General features: G+C 48.9%; 1 protein-coding gene across 5 annotated transcripts in view; it reads left to right on the top strand.

Moving 5' to 3' along the window:
- The window catches only part of E2F4 (E2F transcription factor 4), a 167,589-nt gene that overhangs the window by 61,722 nt on the left and 88,499 nt on the right, over positions 1 to 17,368 (top strand). For all 5 annotated transcript variants that reach the window (XM_033941019.1, XM_033941017.1, XM_033941016.1 and 2 more), the window contains one exon: positions 3,443 to 3,728. In XM_033941019.1, the coding sequence (XP_033796910.1) occupies positions 3,443 to 3,728 (286 nt within the window). The remainder of the gene's footprint in view (positions 1 to 3,442; positions 3,729 to 17,368) is intronic.

Raw genomic sequence — 17,368 nt, 5'->3', positions numbered from 1 at the left:
TCTCTTGAGAATTTTGACAGAAGTGTGAGCATACTCCATCTCTGTCTGTCAATGGGCTAGTGATTCCACTTCCAAGGCTTCTTTGTCTAGGCTGCTTTTTAAAGGGCAGTTATTGTTTCACAATGGTCTGGACGACCTTATGAATTTGGTGATGGACAGTCACCCTAAGTTTCTGCCCGATAGTAGACCCAGACCCTCCAGGGGTTCTGGTCACTCTAATTTTCATGACTCATGGCGTTCTAGACCATATACCAAAGCCATGTTGCGGAGATTTTCCCAGGGCTCCAGATGACGATACACTGACTACAGGCATTCCCAGTCTTCCACCTCCCATTCTGCACCCTCTGCCAGAAAGACTCAATGATGCCAGGCCAATGGATGCCCCTCTGCGGATAGGGGGCTGGCTCTCAGCATTTTTCCTGCTTGGATGCGCATTACGTCTGACCAGTGGGTCTTGGACATTATTCAGTTGGATTACAACCTAGAATTTGCTCGACCTCTGACAAATTGATTTGTGGACTCTCCTTCAAGTCGACGGACAAAGTGCTCAGGATTCAAGCCATCATTCAGCGCTTGCTGGATATTCAAGCTATAGTTTTTATTTATTTATTTATTCATTAATTCAATTTTCTGTACAGTTCTCCCAGGAGAGCTCAACAGTTTACATGAGTTTATTCAGGTACTGAAGCATTTTTCCCTGTCTGCCCTGGTGTGCTCACAATCTATCTAATGTACCTGGGGCAATGGGGGGATTAAGTGACTTGCCCAAGGTCACAAGGAGCAGGGTGGTTTTGAACCCATAACACCAGGGTCCTGAGGCTGTAGCTTTAACCACTGCGTCACACTCTTCCTGACCTCTCAGACTCATGCAGATACTCCATTTACTTTATTGTGCCAAAGAAAGGCTCAGAAAATTGGAGGCCTATTCTGGATCTTCAGCACCTGAATGTGAAGCCCGCCTTCTTTTTCTTTGGGCAGAGCGTCATCTCCTATCACTGATGGCAGAGCATGTGGTGGAAGTAGACAACGTTCAAGCAGACTTCCTAAGCAGAATCCAGGCGAGTGGGTCCTATCCCCTGAAGCATTCCAAGTGATAGTGGGGTATTGGGGGAGGCCCCGCTTCAACCTCATGGCCATGGCAAGAAACAAGAAAGTAAATCACTTCTTCAGTTGAAGATCTGAGCCTGGAAATGAGGGGCTCAATGCTTTGGTGCAGCCGTGGCCTCAGGAGATTCTCCTGTATGTTTTTCCATCTTGGACAATGCTCAGCCAGATCATTCAGGGGATCACAGCTCATCTGGGCCGTGTCATTCTGGTGGCTGCAGATTTGCCTCGCAGACCATGGTATGTAGATCTGATGAGGCTGCGCAAGGGTTGCAGCATTTGCCTGAGTGCCTATCTGGACCTTCTCATGCAGGGTCCAGTTTCCATGGAGGATCAGGGTCACTTTGCTCTTACAGCATGGCTCTTGAGCGCACAGCCTTAGAGATAAAGGATATTCTGCCCTAGTTGTTGATACTCTTCTGAAATCTAAGACACCATCTATGGTGTCGGCTTACACTAAGGCGTGGAAGGCCTTCCAACATTGGTGGACCCTTATTCAGCTTTGATCTCACTAATTCTTGCCTTTCTTCAGGTTGCTTTGGATAAAGGTCTTATTATGGCTTCTCTTGGGGTCCAAGTGGCCAGGCTCTCCTGTTTTAGAGCCCAGGTGCATCAGTCTTCCTTGGCATCTCAGATTCTTGAAGGGGGCTCTCTGTGTCCGTCCACCGGTTAAGCGCCCTTTTCCTTCCTAGGACCTTAACTTGGTATTGTCTAGCCTTCCTAAGGCTCCTTTATAGCCTCTTTGAGATGCTACCCTTTTGGATTTGACGCTCAAGACCGTTTTTCTAGTCCCCATTAAATCGGTGCATTGTGTGTCGGAACTGCAAGCTTTGTCTTGCAGGGACCCTTTCCTCTGCATTTTTGAGATGGGAGTTTCCCTTCAGACAGTTCCTTCCTTTCTTGCCAAAAGTGGTTTTGGCTTTCCATGTCAATCAGGAAGTGTGTTTGCCTGCCTTTCACCCAACAGGGTTCAAGTCACAGAACTTCTGCATTATTTGGAGGTCACCAACGAGTTTCGTCTCTGTGACCATTTGTTTGTGTTGACTCATTCGGTTAAACGGGGTGCTCTTGCTTCCAAGGCCATGATTTCCAGATGGATATATAGGGCCATTTCATTAGCTTTCATTCTTGCTGGGAAATAGTCTCCTGTTTCCGTCAAGGCACATTCTACCAGAAGTGTGGCCTCTTGGTGGGCCAAAGCTAGAGCTGTCTCCACTGAGGAGATTTGCAGAGCAGCAACGTGGTCTTCTCTTCACACGTTTGCCAAGTTCTACCGAGTGGATGTTGCGGCAAGACATAACACTGCCTTTGGGTCCTTGGTCTTAAGGGTCGGCACAGCAAGCCCACCCTAGATTTTGGGGGATTGCTTTTGTATATCCCTACTGTTTAGAACAGGGCTGCCCGAGTCCGGTCCTCGAGATCTACTGGTAGGCCAGGTTTTCAGGATATCTACAATGAATATGCATGAGAGAGATTTGCCTGCACTGCCTTCTTGGTATGCAAATCTCTCTCATGCATATTCATTGTGGATATCCTGAAAATCTGGCCTGCCAGTAGATCTCGAGGACCGGTCTTAGGCAGCCCTGGTCTAGAATGTCTTGCCTATTGCACTGGAAAAGGAGATTATGTATGTACCCTGGTAAGCTCTTTTCCAGTAGATAAGTGAGACATTCTAAATTCCCGTCCAGTCCTTCCTGTGCCTGCTTACAGTTTTCATTCTGTTTATGCTTCTCCAAGCTGATTCTTGGATGCCTGTCAGCTCTTGGGGGACTGGGAATAATTTGTATATATTTTTCAATTTATTGGGGAGTAGTTTCTGAGCTCCTTTGAGGCCTGTGTTGACAGTTAACAGTACTGTTTAGTTACTTTGAGCAGAACAATTGAGCAGAACATGTTGCTAGAAGTGCCTCTACTTCACATGTATTGGGTGGCTCTACTTGCTTGAGTACTAACTGTAGAGGGAGTTTAACAGCCCAGTGAAGTACTATAGAGGCAGAGTGAAAAATTCAGAGTGGATTCCTTCTTCAGCATGAGGCTATGGGGAAATAACCCTACTGTCTAGAATGTCTACTGGAAAAGAGCTTACCAGGGTAAGTACATAATCTCCTTTTTTGAACTACTTTGACCTCTATTTGTAGTCCTATTTTTGAACTACTTTGACCTCCATTATGCTTGTCCATTGTAGCAAAATTGGATTAAAATAAATATATTCAGAATAGCATTAAGTAAAAATTCAGTTGTAGGAAAAGTTATACACAAATTTAATTAAATGTTTTACATGTTCCGCTGAGATTTATAGCACCATATGTCCTGCTATTGATTTTGGTTTGTTTTCTAGGGTCTCAATGGACAGAAGAAATATCAGATCCATTTGAAAAGCACAACGGGTCCAATCGATGTACTGCTGGTAAATAAGGATGCTTGCAGTTCTCCTCCAGTAGTAGTACCTGTACCACCACCTGATGATCTAGTCCAATCTCAGGTTGCTATGCCAACCACACCACAGAGACCTGCTTTGACTCGGCACCAAGAGGCTTCTGTTCCCAACCATGCACAGCCTGGTACACCCACCTCTGCCAGCCCTCAGGCCCACTGCTCCAGTTCCCCTACAGTAACAAAAACAGGTCAGTCAAAGCCAGATTTATGCAGGCCTGTCCCATGTAATGTTAGATGCATGCCAGGGGAGGATAGTGAAAAGGGAATGGGTGTAAAAGAGTGAAAGAGAAGGCAGTCCAGTGGTTCAGGAAGGATATGATGCAGAAGGGGGAAGATGATATCGAAGAACTGTGGATATCTCGAAGGAAGGGTGTGTGGGTGCAGGAGAAGAGAAGGATATGGTTATGTCGAGAACAGGAAAGCAAAAGATCATAGATGTGTCTGTGAGCAGGTATGAACACTGAAAGGAAGAGTAAAGAAATTACAGGGTGCAAGGCAGATAGGTGTGGTTGTGAGTTTGAGGAGATGCAGAAGGGAGGGAAGAGCACAAGGGCAGAAATCAAATCCATCCCTGCTGGAATCAAACCCATCCCCATCTATCACAAGTAATCTTTTCCATTTCCGCCCATCCCCATAAACTTCAGAAGTAGTTATTTCATTAAATTATGCTGCTGAGGCTCTGGTAGAGACCCATTTATAAATAAGCAAAGACACTTATTTTGGAAATATTAATGGGAAAGAATACATACATTGTAAATGGGTCTCTGCCAGAGCTTCTGATGTAAATATGAGGGGCGTTCAATAATTTATCTACCTGAGTATGAAAGAAAGTAGCAAGTGTGTTGAAACAAGTCTCTGCATGTTGTGACATGTCTCAAGGTTACTCATGCACATTTGTGGCTTAGTGTGAGTCTAATATTCCAAAAGACGGTATCAGGAAAGTCCATGTGCGAATCAAGTAAGAAACTGCTAAATTTGGAAAGAGGAAGTGACGTCATCGCCACGGATGGGAGCTTGAACTGAGAGCTCCTGTTCGGGCCGGCGAAATAACTATCATTTCGGTGTGAAAACGGCGCAATTTTTTGTTCCCGGGGGCTGGTGAGGTGTGTGAAGTCGCAGCGCTCACTATGGCAACGCGGAAAAAGTTGCCCGGCGACAAACCAGGCCAGCGCACGATGGAACAAGCGCTGAACCGGGCTACACGTGGCAGCATGGGCCCTGAGACATGCAGCGGGGAGGCAGCGAAATCGAGCGGGGCCCTGGCGGCTGTGGCAGATATGGTGGAGGACCCGGTGCCAGAGAGTTTACCGATGGACCCGCTTACTAAAGCGGATATGCAGCGATGGATCGCAGAGGTAAAGTCTGAAATCTCTGCGGTGGCGGTGCAGGTTCGGGAGGCGGTGCAGGAGCTGCGCACCGACCTGGTGGAGGTGGGCACGAGGGTCGAGGTGGTGGAGATGCGCATGGATAGCTGTGAGGACAGTGTAACTGGAATGCAGAGATCACTGGAGACGGTGTCTGCGGATTACCAACTTCTTCAGGATAAGGTTGAGGACCTGGAGAACCGCACCCGGCGTAACAATTTGAGGGTGCGGGGCCTGCCAGACCTGCCTGAATTTAAGGATGTTCGTGCTACTACAATCAAGCTGATCAGGTGGCTCCTGCAAGACGACACATTGGAGCCGGGGCTGGAGCGGGCTCATCGTGCGCTGGGACCCCGGACACTGGATCAACCGAAAGATATAGTGTTATGTCTTCAGAGCTTTGTTCTTAAAGAGCGGATTTTCCGCAGAGCCCGGGAGATGGGCACGGTCACATGGGAGGGCCACCGGCTGGAGTTCTATCAGGATCTAGCTGCTGGCACGCTCCAGAAACGGCGGGCGTTCAGGGAAGTGACCAAGGCTTTGCAGCGCAGCAATTTGCGCTATCGTTGGACTTACCCTTTTGGTGTTGTTATTACCATCAACGGAGTTCACACCAGAGTTACCACTGTTCGAGAGGCTCGTGGGCTACTACAACAAGCGGGTATTGAGATCCCTGAGGAGGCTGTCCCGGCGGGAGGTGTAGTGCCTGGCCGGGGTGGGCGTCCTTCTACCTCCCGCTGGCAACGAGTGGAAAATGGATCCCGAGGCGGGAGGGGTGGCCGAGGGGGTGGACCCCCTCTTCGGGCCACTGCTTCGTCCTCAAGTGCTCCTCCCTGAGAGCTGACTGAATGTACTTGTCTATTTCCTTTTTCCAATGCCAGTTTCAGGCCTCGGCGGGGGGTCTTTGGACTCCCCTCCGGGGGAATGGACAGTTGAATCTTTCCCCTTGGGAGAGTGTTGTGTGGGGGTTATACACTACCTGGTTTGGGATGAGGGGAGAGGGGGACGTTGAAGGTTTCAGGTTGATGTTAAATGGGGGGTAGTGTGGGGTGGGGGAGGGGGGAGTGTAAATGGTGCCATGGGGGCTGGAGGGATTGGGGGGTTGGTGTGTGAGGGAATCTTGTACACAGCGTTTTTGATAGTTGTTGTTTGTGTGAGGGATGTGTGTAAGGGGCCATGGAGATGGTTCACTTCTTTATATGTTGGTGGGAGATCTGAGGACTCTCACTGTGGGGGAGGGGGGGGGGGGGTGGGGAGGGATGGGGGGGGGGGGGGGGGAAGGGGGGACATATTTGTAGGGGTTGGGTTTGCATTGTCATTATTTCATTTGGAATATGGGGGCGTTTAAATTGGTCTCTTATAATATTAGGGGTCTCAATTCTCCCAACAAGAGAAGGGCCTTTTATAGGGAATTGCTCCGTTTGAGGGCTGATGTCTGCTTTGTCCAGGAAACACATTTACTGCAGTCCCATGAATCCTTGGCTGGAGATCACAGGTTCCCACAGGCCTTCTGGGCTTCCCGGGTGGGCACTTCTAAGAGGGGTGGGGTTGGGATTCTTATTCGTAAGGGGATCCGGTGTGAGGTACGTAGGGTGGTGCGGGATCCTCAGGCAGATATATTATGTTGGAGGCTTTGATTGAGGGGGTCTTATACTCCCTGGTAAATATCTATGCCCCTAATGAGGGTCAGGGGACCTTCTTTCGTGAGTTGGTCCCTCGGATTCTCAAGTTCAAGGGGGGTGCCCTGGTCTTTGGTGGGGATTTCAATCTTACAGTGACCCCCCATTTGGATAACTCAGGGAGGGCAGATCATTATGGGAGAAGGGATCGTAAACTGTTGCGGGAGGCATTGGCCAATTTGAATGTGGTGGACTGTTGGAGGTAGCTACATCCTTCGGTTAGGGACTATACTTATTTTTCGGGAATACACTCCTCATATTCTAGAATTGATTATGTTTTTGTGGAGCGGGGACTACTCCGGAGGGTGGAGTCCGCGGGGATTGAGTCACTAACGTGGTCGGACCATGCCCCGGTCTGGTTGCGATTCCAGGGGGAGGGTGGAGGCTCGGGACGGAAATTTTGGCGTTTTAATGATAGTCTTTTAGATGACCCAGAGGTGGGAACACAGATCGAAGGGTGGATACAAGAATATCTTGATGTAAATGTGGAGTGTGGAGCTTCATTGGAAGCGGTTTGGGAGGGGGTTAAAGGCTACCCTTAGGGGAAGATTAATAGCCCTGGCATCGGCCCGACAGCGTAAGCGGCGGGAGGAGGCAGCGGGCCTGTTAACCGAGATTGGTAGGTTGGAGAGTTTGCATAAGCGTTCTCCTTGGAATGCGACATTGCGGGAGCGCTTGTTTCAGGCCCGTAGGGATCTCCAGGCTTTAGACTTGGACAGATTACATCATAACTTACAGCTTCTCCAACAGAGATATTTTGAGTTCTCTAACAAAGCTAGTCGACTGGTTGCACACCGTCTTAGGGTGCGACAGACGCGCAACCAGATCTTGTCACTTCGGGCGGCTTCTGGGGAAGTGTTGCAGAATGAGGATGCTATCCGTGCTCGTTTTGTGGAATATTATTCCCAGCTCTATACCCCGGAAGAGCCAGGGCCCTCGCGGGACCAGGACGCTTACTTAACTTCAGCAGAGTTGCCCCAGATTACACAGGCTGATGGGGTGCGGTTGGACCGCCCTCTTACATTGCTTGAGGCCCGTAGCGCGTTGCGTTCTATGAAGCTTGGTAAATCACCTGGGTTGGACGGTTTTACTGTCCGGTACTACAAACGTTTTCAAGATCTGCTACTGCCTCCTTTATTGCGTTTTCTTAACTCTTTACAAGGGAATAGTACCCTCCCTTACTTTATGCGCTTGGCGGGAGTGACGGTGTTAGCTAAGGAGGGGAAGGATCCCCTCCAATGTGCTTCCTACAGGCCGATATCCTTGCTGGGGGTCGATACTAAGATCTTCACGCGAATTTTGGCGGATCGATTGATGAGTTGGATTCCTCGCCTGATCCATCCAGATCAGTCGGGCTTTGTGGTAGGTAGACAGGTAGGTGATAATACTCGTAGGGTTTATAACTTATATGATAGGGCGAGGGGGGGGGGGCGAGAAACGGTGTTTTTATCTATCGATGCTGAGAAGGCATTCGATAGGGTAGCTTGGCCCTTTTTATTTCGGGTCCTAGAGTCGGTGGGGTTGGGCCCACGCATGCGGGACTGGATTCGGGTTCTGTACAGTGGCCCTTTGAGCTGCATTAAGGTGAATGGTGGTTATTCGGAGACTTTCTCTCTGGCAAGGGGCACACGTCAGGGATGCCCGCTTTCCCCGCTCCTGTTTGCTTTGACGGTAGAACCCCTGGCGCAGTGAGTGAGGATGAATCAGGATATTAAGGGGGTTATGGTACCGGGAGGGGATTTTAAGCTGGCCTTGTTTGCGGATGATATTCTGTTCACGGTGGAAGAACCTGCGACCTCCCTGCCAGCTATATTGAGGGAGTTGGACATCTATGGTGGGGTGTCGGGTTTTCGGGTCAATGTTGGTAAATCAGAGCTCCTCAACATTAATTTGCCTGCAGACCGGGTGTCCCATTTTCGAGATCGATATCCGTTTCGGTGGGTTTAGCGCTCTTTGCGATATCTAGGTGTTTATTTTGGACCGCCGGGAGTGGATTTATATGACCTTAACTTTCCCCCGCTCTTTCGTCGTATTCGCCAAGATTTGCTTAATTGGAAAGATCTGTATTTCTCTTGGTTGGGCCGGGTGGCCATCGTGAAGATGATGATTTTACCTCGTTTGTTGTTTTTATTCCAAGTATTGCCTCTTTGGGTGGGTAGAAAAAAGCTAGAGGGGGTTCAAAGGCAAATTTTTACTTTTATTTGGGCTGGTAGGCGGCCAAGGGTGAGTAGGAAGGTCCTATGTATGGGAAGAGGGGATGGAGGGCTGGGGGTCCCAGATGTGGTGAAATATTATCAGGCTGCTCAGCTACGTGCCCTCTTAGAATGGCAGACGCAGACGCCGAAACTGTGGGTGGAAATTGAGCAAAATTTAAGTGATGGGGTGCCTTTGTTACATAGGCCATGGGTACCCGGTAGGGCGCGACTGGTAGGGGGGGTATCCTCAGTAGTGACTTCTTTGAGGGTATGGAATCAGACCCGAGCTTGCTTATTGGGGAATAGGCGACATTCCTGGTACACCCCGCTGAGACACAACCCTGACTTTCCTCCGGGAGGGGATGGGGGAGTGTTTGCAGACTGGGAGTCCTGGGGTTTGGTGTGTGTGGGACAGTTGTGGGACCCGGTCCAGGGAGGTGTTAGACCCTTTACTGAACTCAGGGGTAAGTTTGGGTTCAGGATAAGAGATCTGTTCCCCTACCTACAGGTTTTACATTATATTAGGACCTCAGGACTCTTAGGAGACTTGAGGAGTGGGAAGATGCCCTTTGAGCTGCTATTGGGCCCGGTGCTTCGGAGGGGAGCTCTCTCTGCAATATATAGGTGCCTTAACGGTAGGGGGGCCTCCCTTCCCTACATGAGGGCCTGGGAAAATGATTGTGGTACGGTTATTCCCTGGGATACTTGGGGTGACATATGGTCGGCGATCTCCTCGGCGGGGATTTCTGCTTTGCTGATTGAGAATGGTTACAAGGTTCTCTTTCGGTGGTACTATACCCCTCAGGTTGTTGCTCGTTGGCGGGGAGGTGCGAGTGATCTATGTTGGAAGGGCTGTGGGGAAGTGGGTACCTATTTTCATATGTGGTGGCAGTGTGGGCAGGTATGTGGATTCTGGACTGAGGTCTTTGATCGGGTGTCCCGGATCTTAGATGTCCAGATACCGGCCGATTGGCGACACGCCTTGTTGTTCTGGCATCAATTGGATCTGGCTGGGGGTGACTCTTTGTTCTGTAAGTTGACATTCACTGCTGCTCGATTGGCCATTGCCTCTCTGTGGAATCAGGCGCTCTCTCCCACGTGGGCCCTGGTGGAGCAACGTTTGCTTAATTGGCAGAATCTTTATCATTTAACGGCCTTGCAGCATGGTAAACTACATGGTTATGCTCATGTGTGGCGCAAATTCCGGGCTTCTGTGGGGATCTGTGGTAGGGGTGGTCAGGGGCGTTGAGTTGGTCTGGGGGTTGGAATAGATGGGCGATGCTGGGGGGGATCTCATAACCATATTCCTTTTCAATCTTTGGTATCTATTTGGAATTGACTATCTCTCAACCCTATTGAGAGCTGTAGGTATTGTGCTTTGTCCCTGGGGGGTGGGAGGGGGGATATTGGCTGTGTTTTGGTGGGTATTCTAGATTGTTTTATTAGTTTGAAGGACTTGCACATGTCTATGCTGTTGATTTTAATTCTATGTGCTATTTTTGAGTGTGATATTCAGCTCTATGTATTTTTGTTTTTGCCTTTCATGTGCAATTGTTCTGTAATGTTTGGAGTGTTTTTCAATAAAAGCTTTTCAATTAAAAAAAAAAAATAACTGCTAAATTTGGAGCACTGTTCAGTGATAACATTTCTCACACCATTCTACAAAGTAAAATTTTGGAACAAGCAGTTTAAGTGGGATAGAGAGTCCATTGAAGATGATCCTCACACTAGACAGTCTATTGAAGCAACTTCCACAGAAATATGCCAAGAAATTTGAGGATTTTATTTTGTCAGATAGAAATTAAGAAATAGGCATCTCATAAGAACTTAAGAATAGCCTTAATGGGTTAGACCAGTGGTCTTTTTAGCCCAGTAGTCCATCCTCATGGTGGCCAATCCAAGTCACTAGTACATGGCAACAATTCAAAAAGTAGCAACATTTCATGCTACTGACCCCAGTAACTCTTCCTCTCAATAGCCAATCCAGGCCACTAATACCTGGCAAAAACGCAAATAGTAGCAACATTCCATGCTACCAATCCAGGGTAGGCAGTAGCTTCCCCCATGTCTTGTCTCAATTACAGACTTTTCCCAATAACAGACTTTTCCTCCAGGAAATTGTCCAAACCTTTCTTAAAACCAGCTACATTAACCGCTTTTACCACATCCTCTGGCAACACATTCCAGAGCTTAACTATTCTCTGAGAGAAAAATATTTCCTCCTATTGGTTTTAAAAGTATTTTCCTGTAACTTCATTGATTATCCCCTAGTCTTTGTCATTTTTAACGGAGTAAAAAAATCGGTCCACTTGTACCCATTCTACTCCACTCAGGATTTTGTAGACTTCAATCATATCTCCCCTCAGCCGTCTCTCTTCCAAGCCGGAGAGCCCTAACCTTTTTAGTCTTTCCTCATACAAGAAGAGTTCATCCCCTTTATCATCTTGGTCGCTCTTTGAACCTTTTCTAATTCTGCAATATCTTTCTTGAGATAAGGTAACCAGAATTGAATGCAATACTCCAGGTTAGGTCACATCATGGAGCGATACAGAGGCATTATAACATTCTTAGTCTTGTTAACCATCCCTTGTTTAATAATTCCTAACATCTTTGTTGCTTTTTTGCCCGCCATTGCACATTGGGCAGAAGGTTTCATTGTATTGTCTGCAATGACACTCAGATCTTTTTCTTGGGTGCTAACCCCCAAGGTGGACCCTAGCATCTTATAACTATGATGGTTCATAGACAACGGCGCGAAAGACAAAAGTGCGTGCCAACAATTGAGCGCAGCGCGCACCGCCGCACCACTGTAGTTTTTAGGGGCTCCGACAGGGGTTTTTGTTGGGGAATCCCCCCAGTTTACTTAATAGACATCGCGCCGGCATTATGGGGGGTTTGGGGGGTTGTAACCCTCCACATTTTACTGTAAACTGAACTTTTTCCCTAAAAACAGGGAAAAAGTGAAGTTTTCAGTAAAATGTGGGGGTTACAACCCCCACCCCCCACAACGCCCCCAGATGTCTATTAAGTAAAGTGGGGGGTTCCCCCCCCCACACCCCCGTCGGAGCGCTAAAAACAATAATTTAGAGCGGTGCGGTGGCGCGCGCTGCCCTCAATTGTCTGGGCGCGCCTTTGTCGCGGCGCGCTTTTGACCTGACACCACTATGATTTGTGTTATTTCTTCCCAATATACATCACTTTGCATTTGTCCACATTACATTTCGGTGTCAGGTCAAAAGCGCGCTGGGACAAAGGCGCGCGCAGACAATTGAGCGCAGCGCGGAGGTGCGCGCCAAAGAAAATTACTGTTTTTAGGGGCTCTGACGGGGGGGGCGTGGGGGGGAACCCCCCCACTTTACTTAATACAGATCGCGCAGCGTTGTGGGGGCGTTGGGGGTTTGGGGGTTGTAACCCCCCATATTTTACTGAAAACTTCGCTTTTTCCCTGTTTTTCGGGAAAAAGTTAAGTTTCCAGTAAAATGTGGGGGGTTACAACCCCCCAAACCCCCCACAACGCCGCCGCAATCTGTATTAAGTAAAGTGGGGGGGGGGCTCCCCAACAAAAACCCCCGTCGGAGACCCTAAAAACAGTAATTTTCTTCGGCGCGTGCCTCCGTCTTGCGCTCAGTTGTCGGCGCGCGCCTTTGTCTTCTGCGATTATGTCTATGAACCTTACATTTCATCTGCCACTTAGATGCCCAGTCTTCCTCTGTTTTCTATCCAATAGCTAATTCCTAATCCAAAACTGAACTTTGCCTCCTATGCCATGGTTCTCTTTAATCTTCCCAGGAGCCTCTCATGAGAAACTGTCAAAAGCTTTCTGACAATCTAGATACACTATATCAACCGGCTCACCTTTAGCCACATGTTTATTCACTCCTTCAAAGAAGTCCAGCAAATTGGTGAGGCTAAACCCATGTTGACTGTGTCCCATTAAATCATTTTTGTTTACATGTTCCACAATTTTATTTTTTATAATTGTTTCCACTATTTTGCCCAGCAGATACAGTTTGGAAAATAATTCATGAAAAGTTGGGCATGTCCAAGGTTAATGCAAAATGGGTTCCAAGAATGCTGATGCCATATCAGAAGGCCACAAGGCTCCAGTGTTCTCAGGAGAACTTGCTCTGTGAAGACCAAGTGAATTGTTTTGATTGTTTTGTGACTGGAGATTAGACTTGGGTTTATCACAGAGATCCTGAGTAGAGAGCTGAACGGGGACGATGGGAATCCCGCGGGTTCCCCCTTCGGGTCATGGGGATCCCTTGGGGACGCCCCCTAGGGTGTGAGGATCCCGTGGGGATTCCCCTCGTGCTCTCGGGGATCCCGCAGGGTTCAATGCGAGGCTCATCTGATTTTCCTATCTGCCCTGCTGCGAGGCTCGTCTTCCATTTCCTGCCTGTCCTGCTGCAGCACATATAGCCAATCGTAAGTCTTCCCCGATGTCAGCGCTGACGTCGGAGGGAGGGCTTAAGCCCGGACGGGATCCACCCAAGGGTTCTGAAGGAACTAAGACAGGAAATAGCGGGCACAATCCAACATGTTTGCAACCTATCCTTGAAAACTGGTGAGGTACCAGAGGACTGGAAAGTGGCAAATGTCACACCTATCTTCAAGAAGGGATCGAGGGGTGACCCCGGGAACTACAGGCCGGTGAGCCTGACTTCAATTATAGGGAAGATGGTGGAAGCTATGATCAAGGACGGCATTTGCGAGCACATCGAGTGGAATGGCCTACTGAGAACAAGCCAGCACGGATTCTGCAAGGGAAGATCATGCCTAACGAACCTTCTGTACTTCTTTGAGGGAATAAGCAGTCGGGTGGACAATGGGGAGCCCATAGACATCATTTACCTCGATTTTCAAAAGGCTTTCGACAAGGTGCCACATGAAAGGCTACTTAAGAAGCTGTGGAGCCACGGGGTGGGAGGGGATGTACACAGATGGATCAAGCACTGGTTGTCAGGTAGACTGCAGAGGGTCGGAGTAAAGGGTCAATATTCTGACTGGCGGGGAGTCACGAGCGGTGTGCCACAGGGATCGGTGCTGGGGCCGTTACTCTTTAATATATTCATCAATGACCTGGAAAGGGAAGTAAAGTGTGAGGTTATAAAATTCGCAGACGATACCAAACTGTGCGGCAGAGTTAGGACCAGGGAGGAGTGTGAGGACCTGCAAAGGGACCTGGACAAGCTGGAAGACTGGGCAAACAAATGGCAAATGCGCTTCAACGTGGACAAATGCAAGGTCATGCATATAGGGAAAAAGAACCCGCTGTTCAGCTACAAATTGGGGGGGGGGGTATTGTTGGGAGACAGCAGACTCGAGAGAGACTTGGGTGTGCTGGTGGATGCATCACTGAAGCCATCTGCACAGTGCGCGGCAGCCTCGAAAAAAGCCAACAGGATGCTGGGCATCATAAAGAAGGGCATAACAACCAGAACACAGGAAGTCATCATGCCACTGTATCGAGCGATGGTGCGCCCACATCTGGAATACTGCGTTCAGTATTGGTCGCCGCACCTCAAGAAGGACATGGCGGTACTTGAAAGAGTCCAAAGGAGAGCAACGAGAATGGTAAGAGGGCTGGAACACTGCCCATACGCCGAGAGGCTGGATAGGCTGGGGCTCTTCTCACTGGAGAAAAGGAGGCTCAGGGGAGATATGATAGAAACCTTCAAGATCATGAGGGGCATAGAGAGGGTGGATAGGGACAGATTTTTCAGACTGAAGGGGACAGCTAATACGAGGGGGCATTCTGAGAAACTGAAGGGAGATAGGTTCAAAACAAACGCAAGGAAGTTTTTTTTCACCCAGAGGGTCGTGGACACTTGGAATGCATTACCAGAGGAAGTGATCAGGCAGAGTACGGTCCAGGGATTCAAACAGGGATTGGACGGATTCCTGAGGGATAAAGGGATCATGGGATACTGAAGGAGGAGCTGGGATGTAACACAAGTATAGAAAGTTAACCAGGTAATGAGTAAAAACCAACCAGGTCGTGCATGTGAAAGACCGGAGGGCTAGGGCTTCGATAGGAAGGCAGGACTCAAATGGGAAGCCAAGGTGGCAAGGGAGCCCCTTCTGATGATTCTGACAGGTCGTGGCCTGTTTGGGCCGCCGCGGGAGCGGACTGCTGGGCAGGATGGACCTGTGGTCTGACCCGGCGGAGGCACTGCTTATGTTCTTATGTTCTTATGTTCTCCCTTCCTCCGACATCAGCGCTGACATCGGGAAAACTTCCGGTCGGCTGTGTGCGGCAGGGCAGGTAGGGAAAAGGCAGTGGCGTACCAAAGGGGGGGGGGCTGTCCGCCCCGGGTGCAGCCATGGGTGGGGAGTGTGCACAGCCGGTCAGGTCCCCTTACCTTTGTGGCGCTTCCCCCGACTGACCGACAACAGGCCTGGCCGACAAACCTCCCTGCCCTGTAGCCGCGAATCTAAATTACCTTCTTACAGCAGCTTCAATGTTCCAGCTGCTGTAAGAAGGTAATTTAGATTCGCTGCTACAGGGCAGGGAGGTTTGTTGGACCGGGTCTGTTCGTTTGTCGGTCGGGTGGGGAAGCACCACAAAGGTAAGGGGCAGGGAGGGAGAAAGGGAGGAAAGGTGGAGTGGAGAAGAAAAGACGCTTAAGGGAAATGGGTAAAACTGAGGGGGGAGAAGGACGCTGAAAGCACTGGGGAAGACAAAGGGGTGGAGAAGGATGCTGAAAGGACATGGGGAAGACGGGAGGGGGGAGAAGGACGCTGAAAGCACATGGGGAAGACAGAGGGGGGAGAAGGACGCTGAAAGCACATGGGGAAGACAAAGGGGTGGAGAAGGATGCTGAAAGGACATGGGGAAGATGGGGGGTAGGGGGAGAAGGACACTGAAAGGATATGGGGAAGACAGGGAGGGAGAAGGACGCTGAAAGGACATGGGGAAGACAGAGGGGGGAGAAGGACGCTGAAAGGACATGGGGAAAACAGAGGCGGGGAGAAGGATGCTGACAGGACATGGGGAAGATGGGGAGAAGGACGCTGAAAGGAAATGGGGAAGAGAGAGTGAGGAGAAGACGCTGGCAGGGAAGAAGACAGAGATACTTTGGGGGGAGCGGAGGGAAGAAGATGGGTGCCAGACCAATTTGGAAGGAGGGAGAAAGGGAGAGGCACCGTAACAGAGCAAATGGAAGACGCAGAGAGAATGTAATATAATTTATTTCTTATATACCGCTAAACTCCGTTAGGATTCTAAGCGGTTTACAGAAAATAGACAATAGGGTGCATTAAAATTATAAGTAAAATGGTACTTAGAAATTCCCTTACTGTGAATGGAAGGAATTGAATGAGAACATGAGGAAAGCAGAAACCAGGCAATAAAGGTAGGAAAAAATTCTTTTTTTTTTTATTTGCTTCAGGATAAAGTAGTATATTAGTTGTGTTGATAAAAATTTATAAACATTAAAGGCTCTGGTAGAAACCCGTTTACAAAGTATGTATTCTTCCCAATTAATATTTCCAAATTAATAAAGTCTTTTTGCTTATTTTTAAATGGGTTTCTACCAGAGCCTTTAATTCAGTAGCATAATTAACTGAAATAACTATTTGTGAAGTTTATAGGGACGGGTGGGAACGTAGGGGATTCCTCGTGGGGACGGAGGGGATTCCTTGCGGGGATGGGTGGGGACAGAGGGATTCCTCGCGGGGATGGGTGGGAGTCCTCACGGAGATGGGTGGGGACGGGTGGGACTTTGGCGGGGACAGGTGGGATTTCTGTCCCCGCACAACTCTCTAATCCTGAGTCCAAAATGGAGTGAATACAGTAAAAGCACATCCCCCACCTCAGAAAAGTTCAAGACAGAAAAATCTGTAGGCAAAGTCATGGCACTGTGACATCCTGGTTTGAAGTCAAAGGGGTTAAAATCATTGCAGGAAAATGTATATAGCTATCAGGCGACTATATTGAAAAATAAAGGGTGATCTCTATATTATCCCAGGACAAGCAGGCAGCCTATTCTCACATGTGGGTGACGTCATCCACGGAGCTCGGATGCGGACAGCCTCACAAGCAGACTTACTTGTAGAAAACTTAGAAGTTTCGAGTCTGCCGCACTGCGAATGCGTGAGTGCCTTCCCGCCGAGCACAGGGCAGGTCTCCTCAGTTCTCAGTTTTCTGCGGAGCCGAGAAGTATGTCTTTGACTCTCTGTGCTGAACTTAGTTCGCTTCATGCCTTCTCTTCACTGCAGTTTGTGGTTTATTTTCTTTATTATCGGATCTCTGTGCTTTTTTTTTTTTCATTTAAAAAAAAAAAAAAAGTTTAATTTTTTCGTTGACTGACTGGCGGGGGCCTGCCACATGCCCGCAGCCTGCAGGCTTCGACATTGCAGCGGCTATCTTCCCTTCTATGTCCCGGCCAGTCACTGGCTTCAAGAAGTGTAGCCAGTGCCAGTGTGCGATCTCCCTCACTGACCCACACCACTGGTGTCTTCAGTGTCTGGGGCCTGACCATTGCCTGGAGTCGTGCATTCACTGTGCTACTCTTCAGCCTCGAGCCCTCAAATGTCGTCGGGTTCAAATGGAGAAGATTTTCAGGATGAACTCTTCTGCTACACC

This window comes from Geotrypetes seraphini, chromosome 4, assembly GCF_902459505.1.
Source record: "Geotrypetes seraphini chromosome 4, aGeoSer1.1, whole genome shotgun sequence".
In the NCBI taxonomy this organism is placed as follows: domain Eukaryota; kingdom Metazoa; phylum Chordata; class Amphibia; order Gymnophiona; family Dermophiidae; genus Geotrypetes; species Geotrypetes seraphini.
Note: the sequence above shows the minus strand (reverse complement) of the source record. Positions and strands in the feature narration are given on the sequence as shown.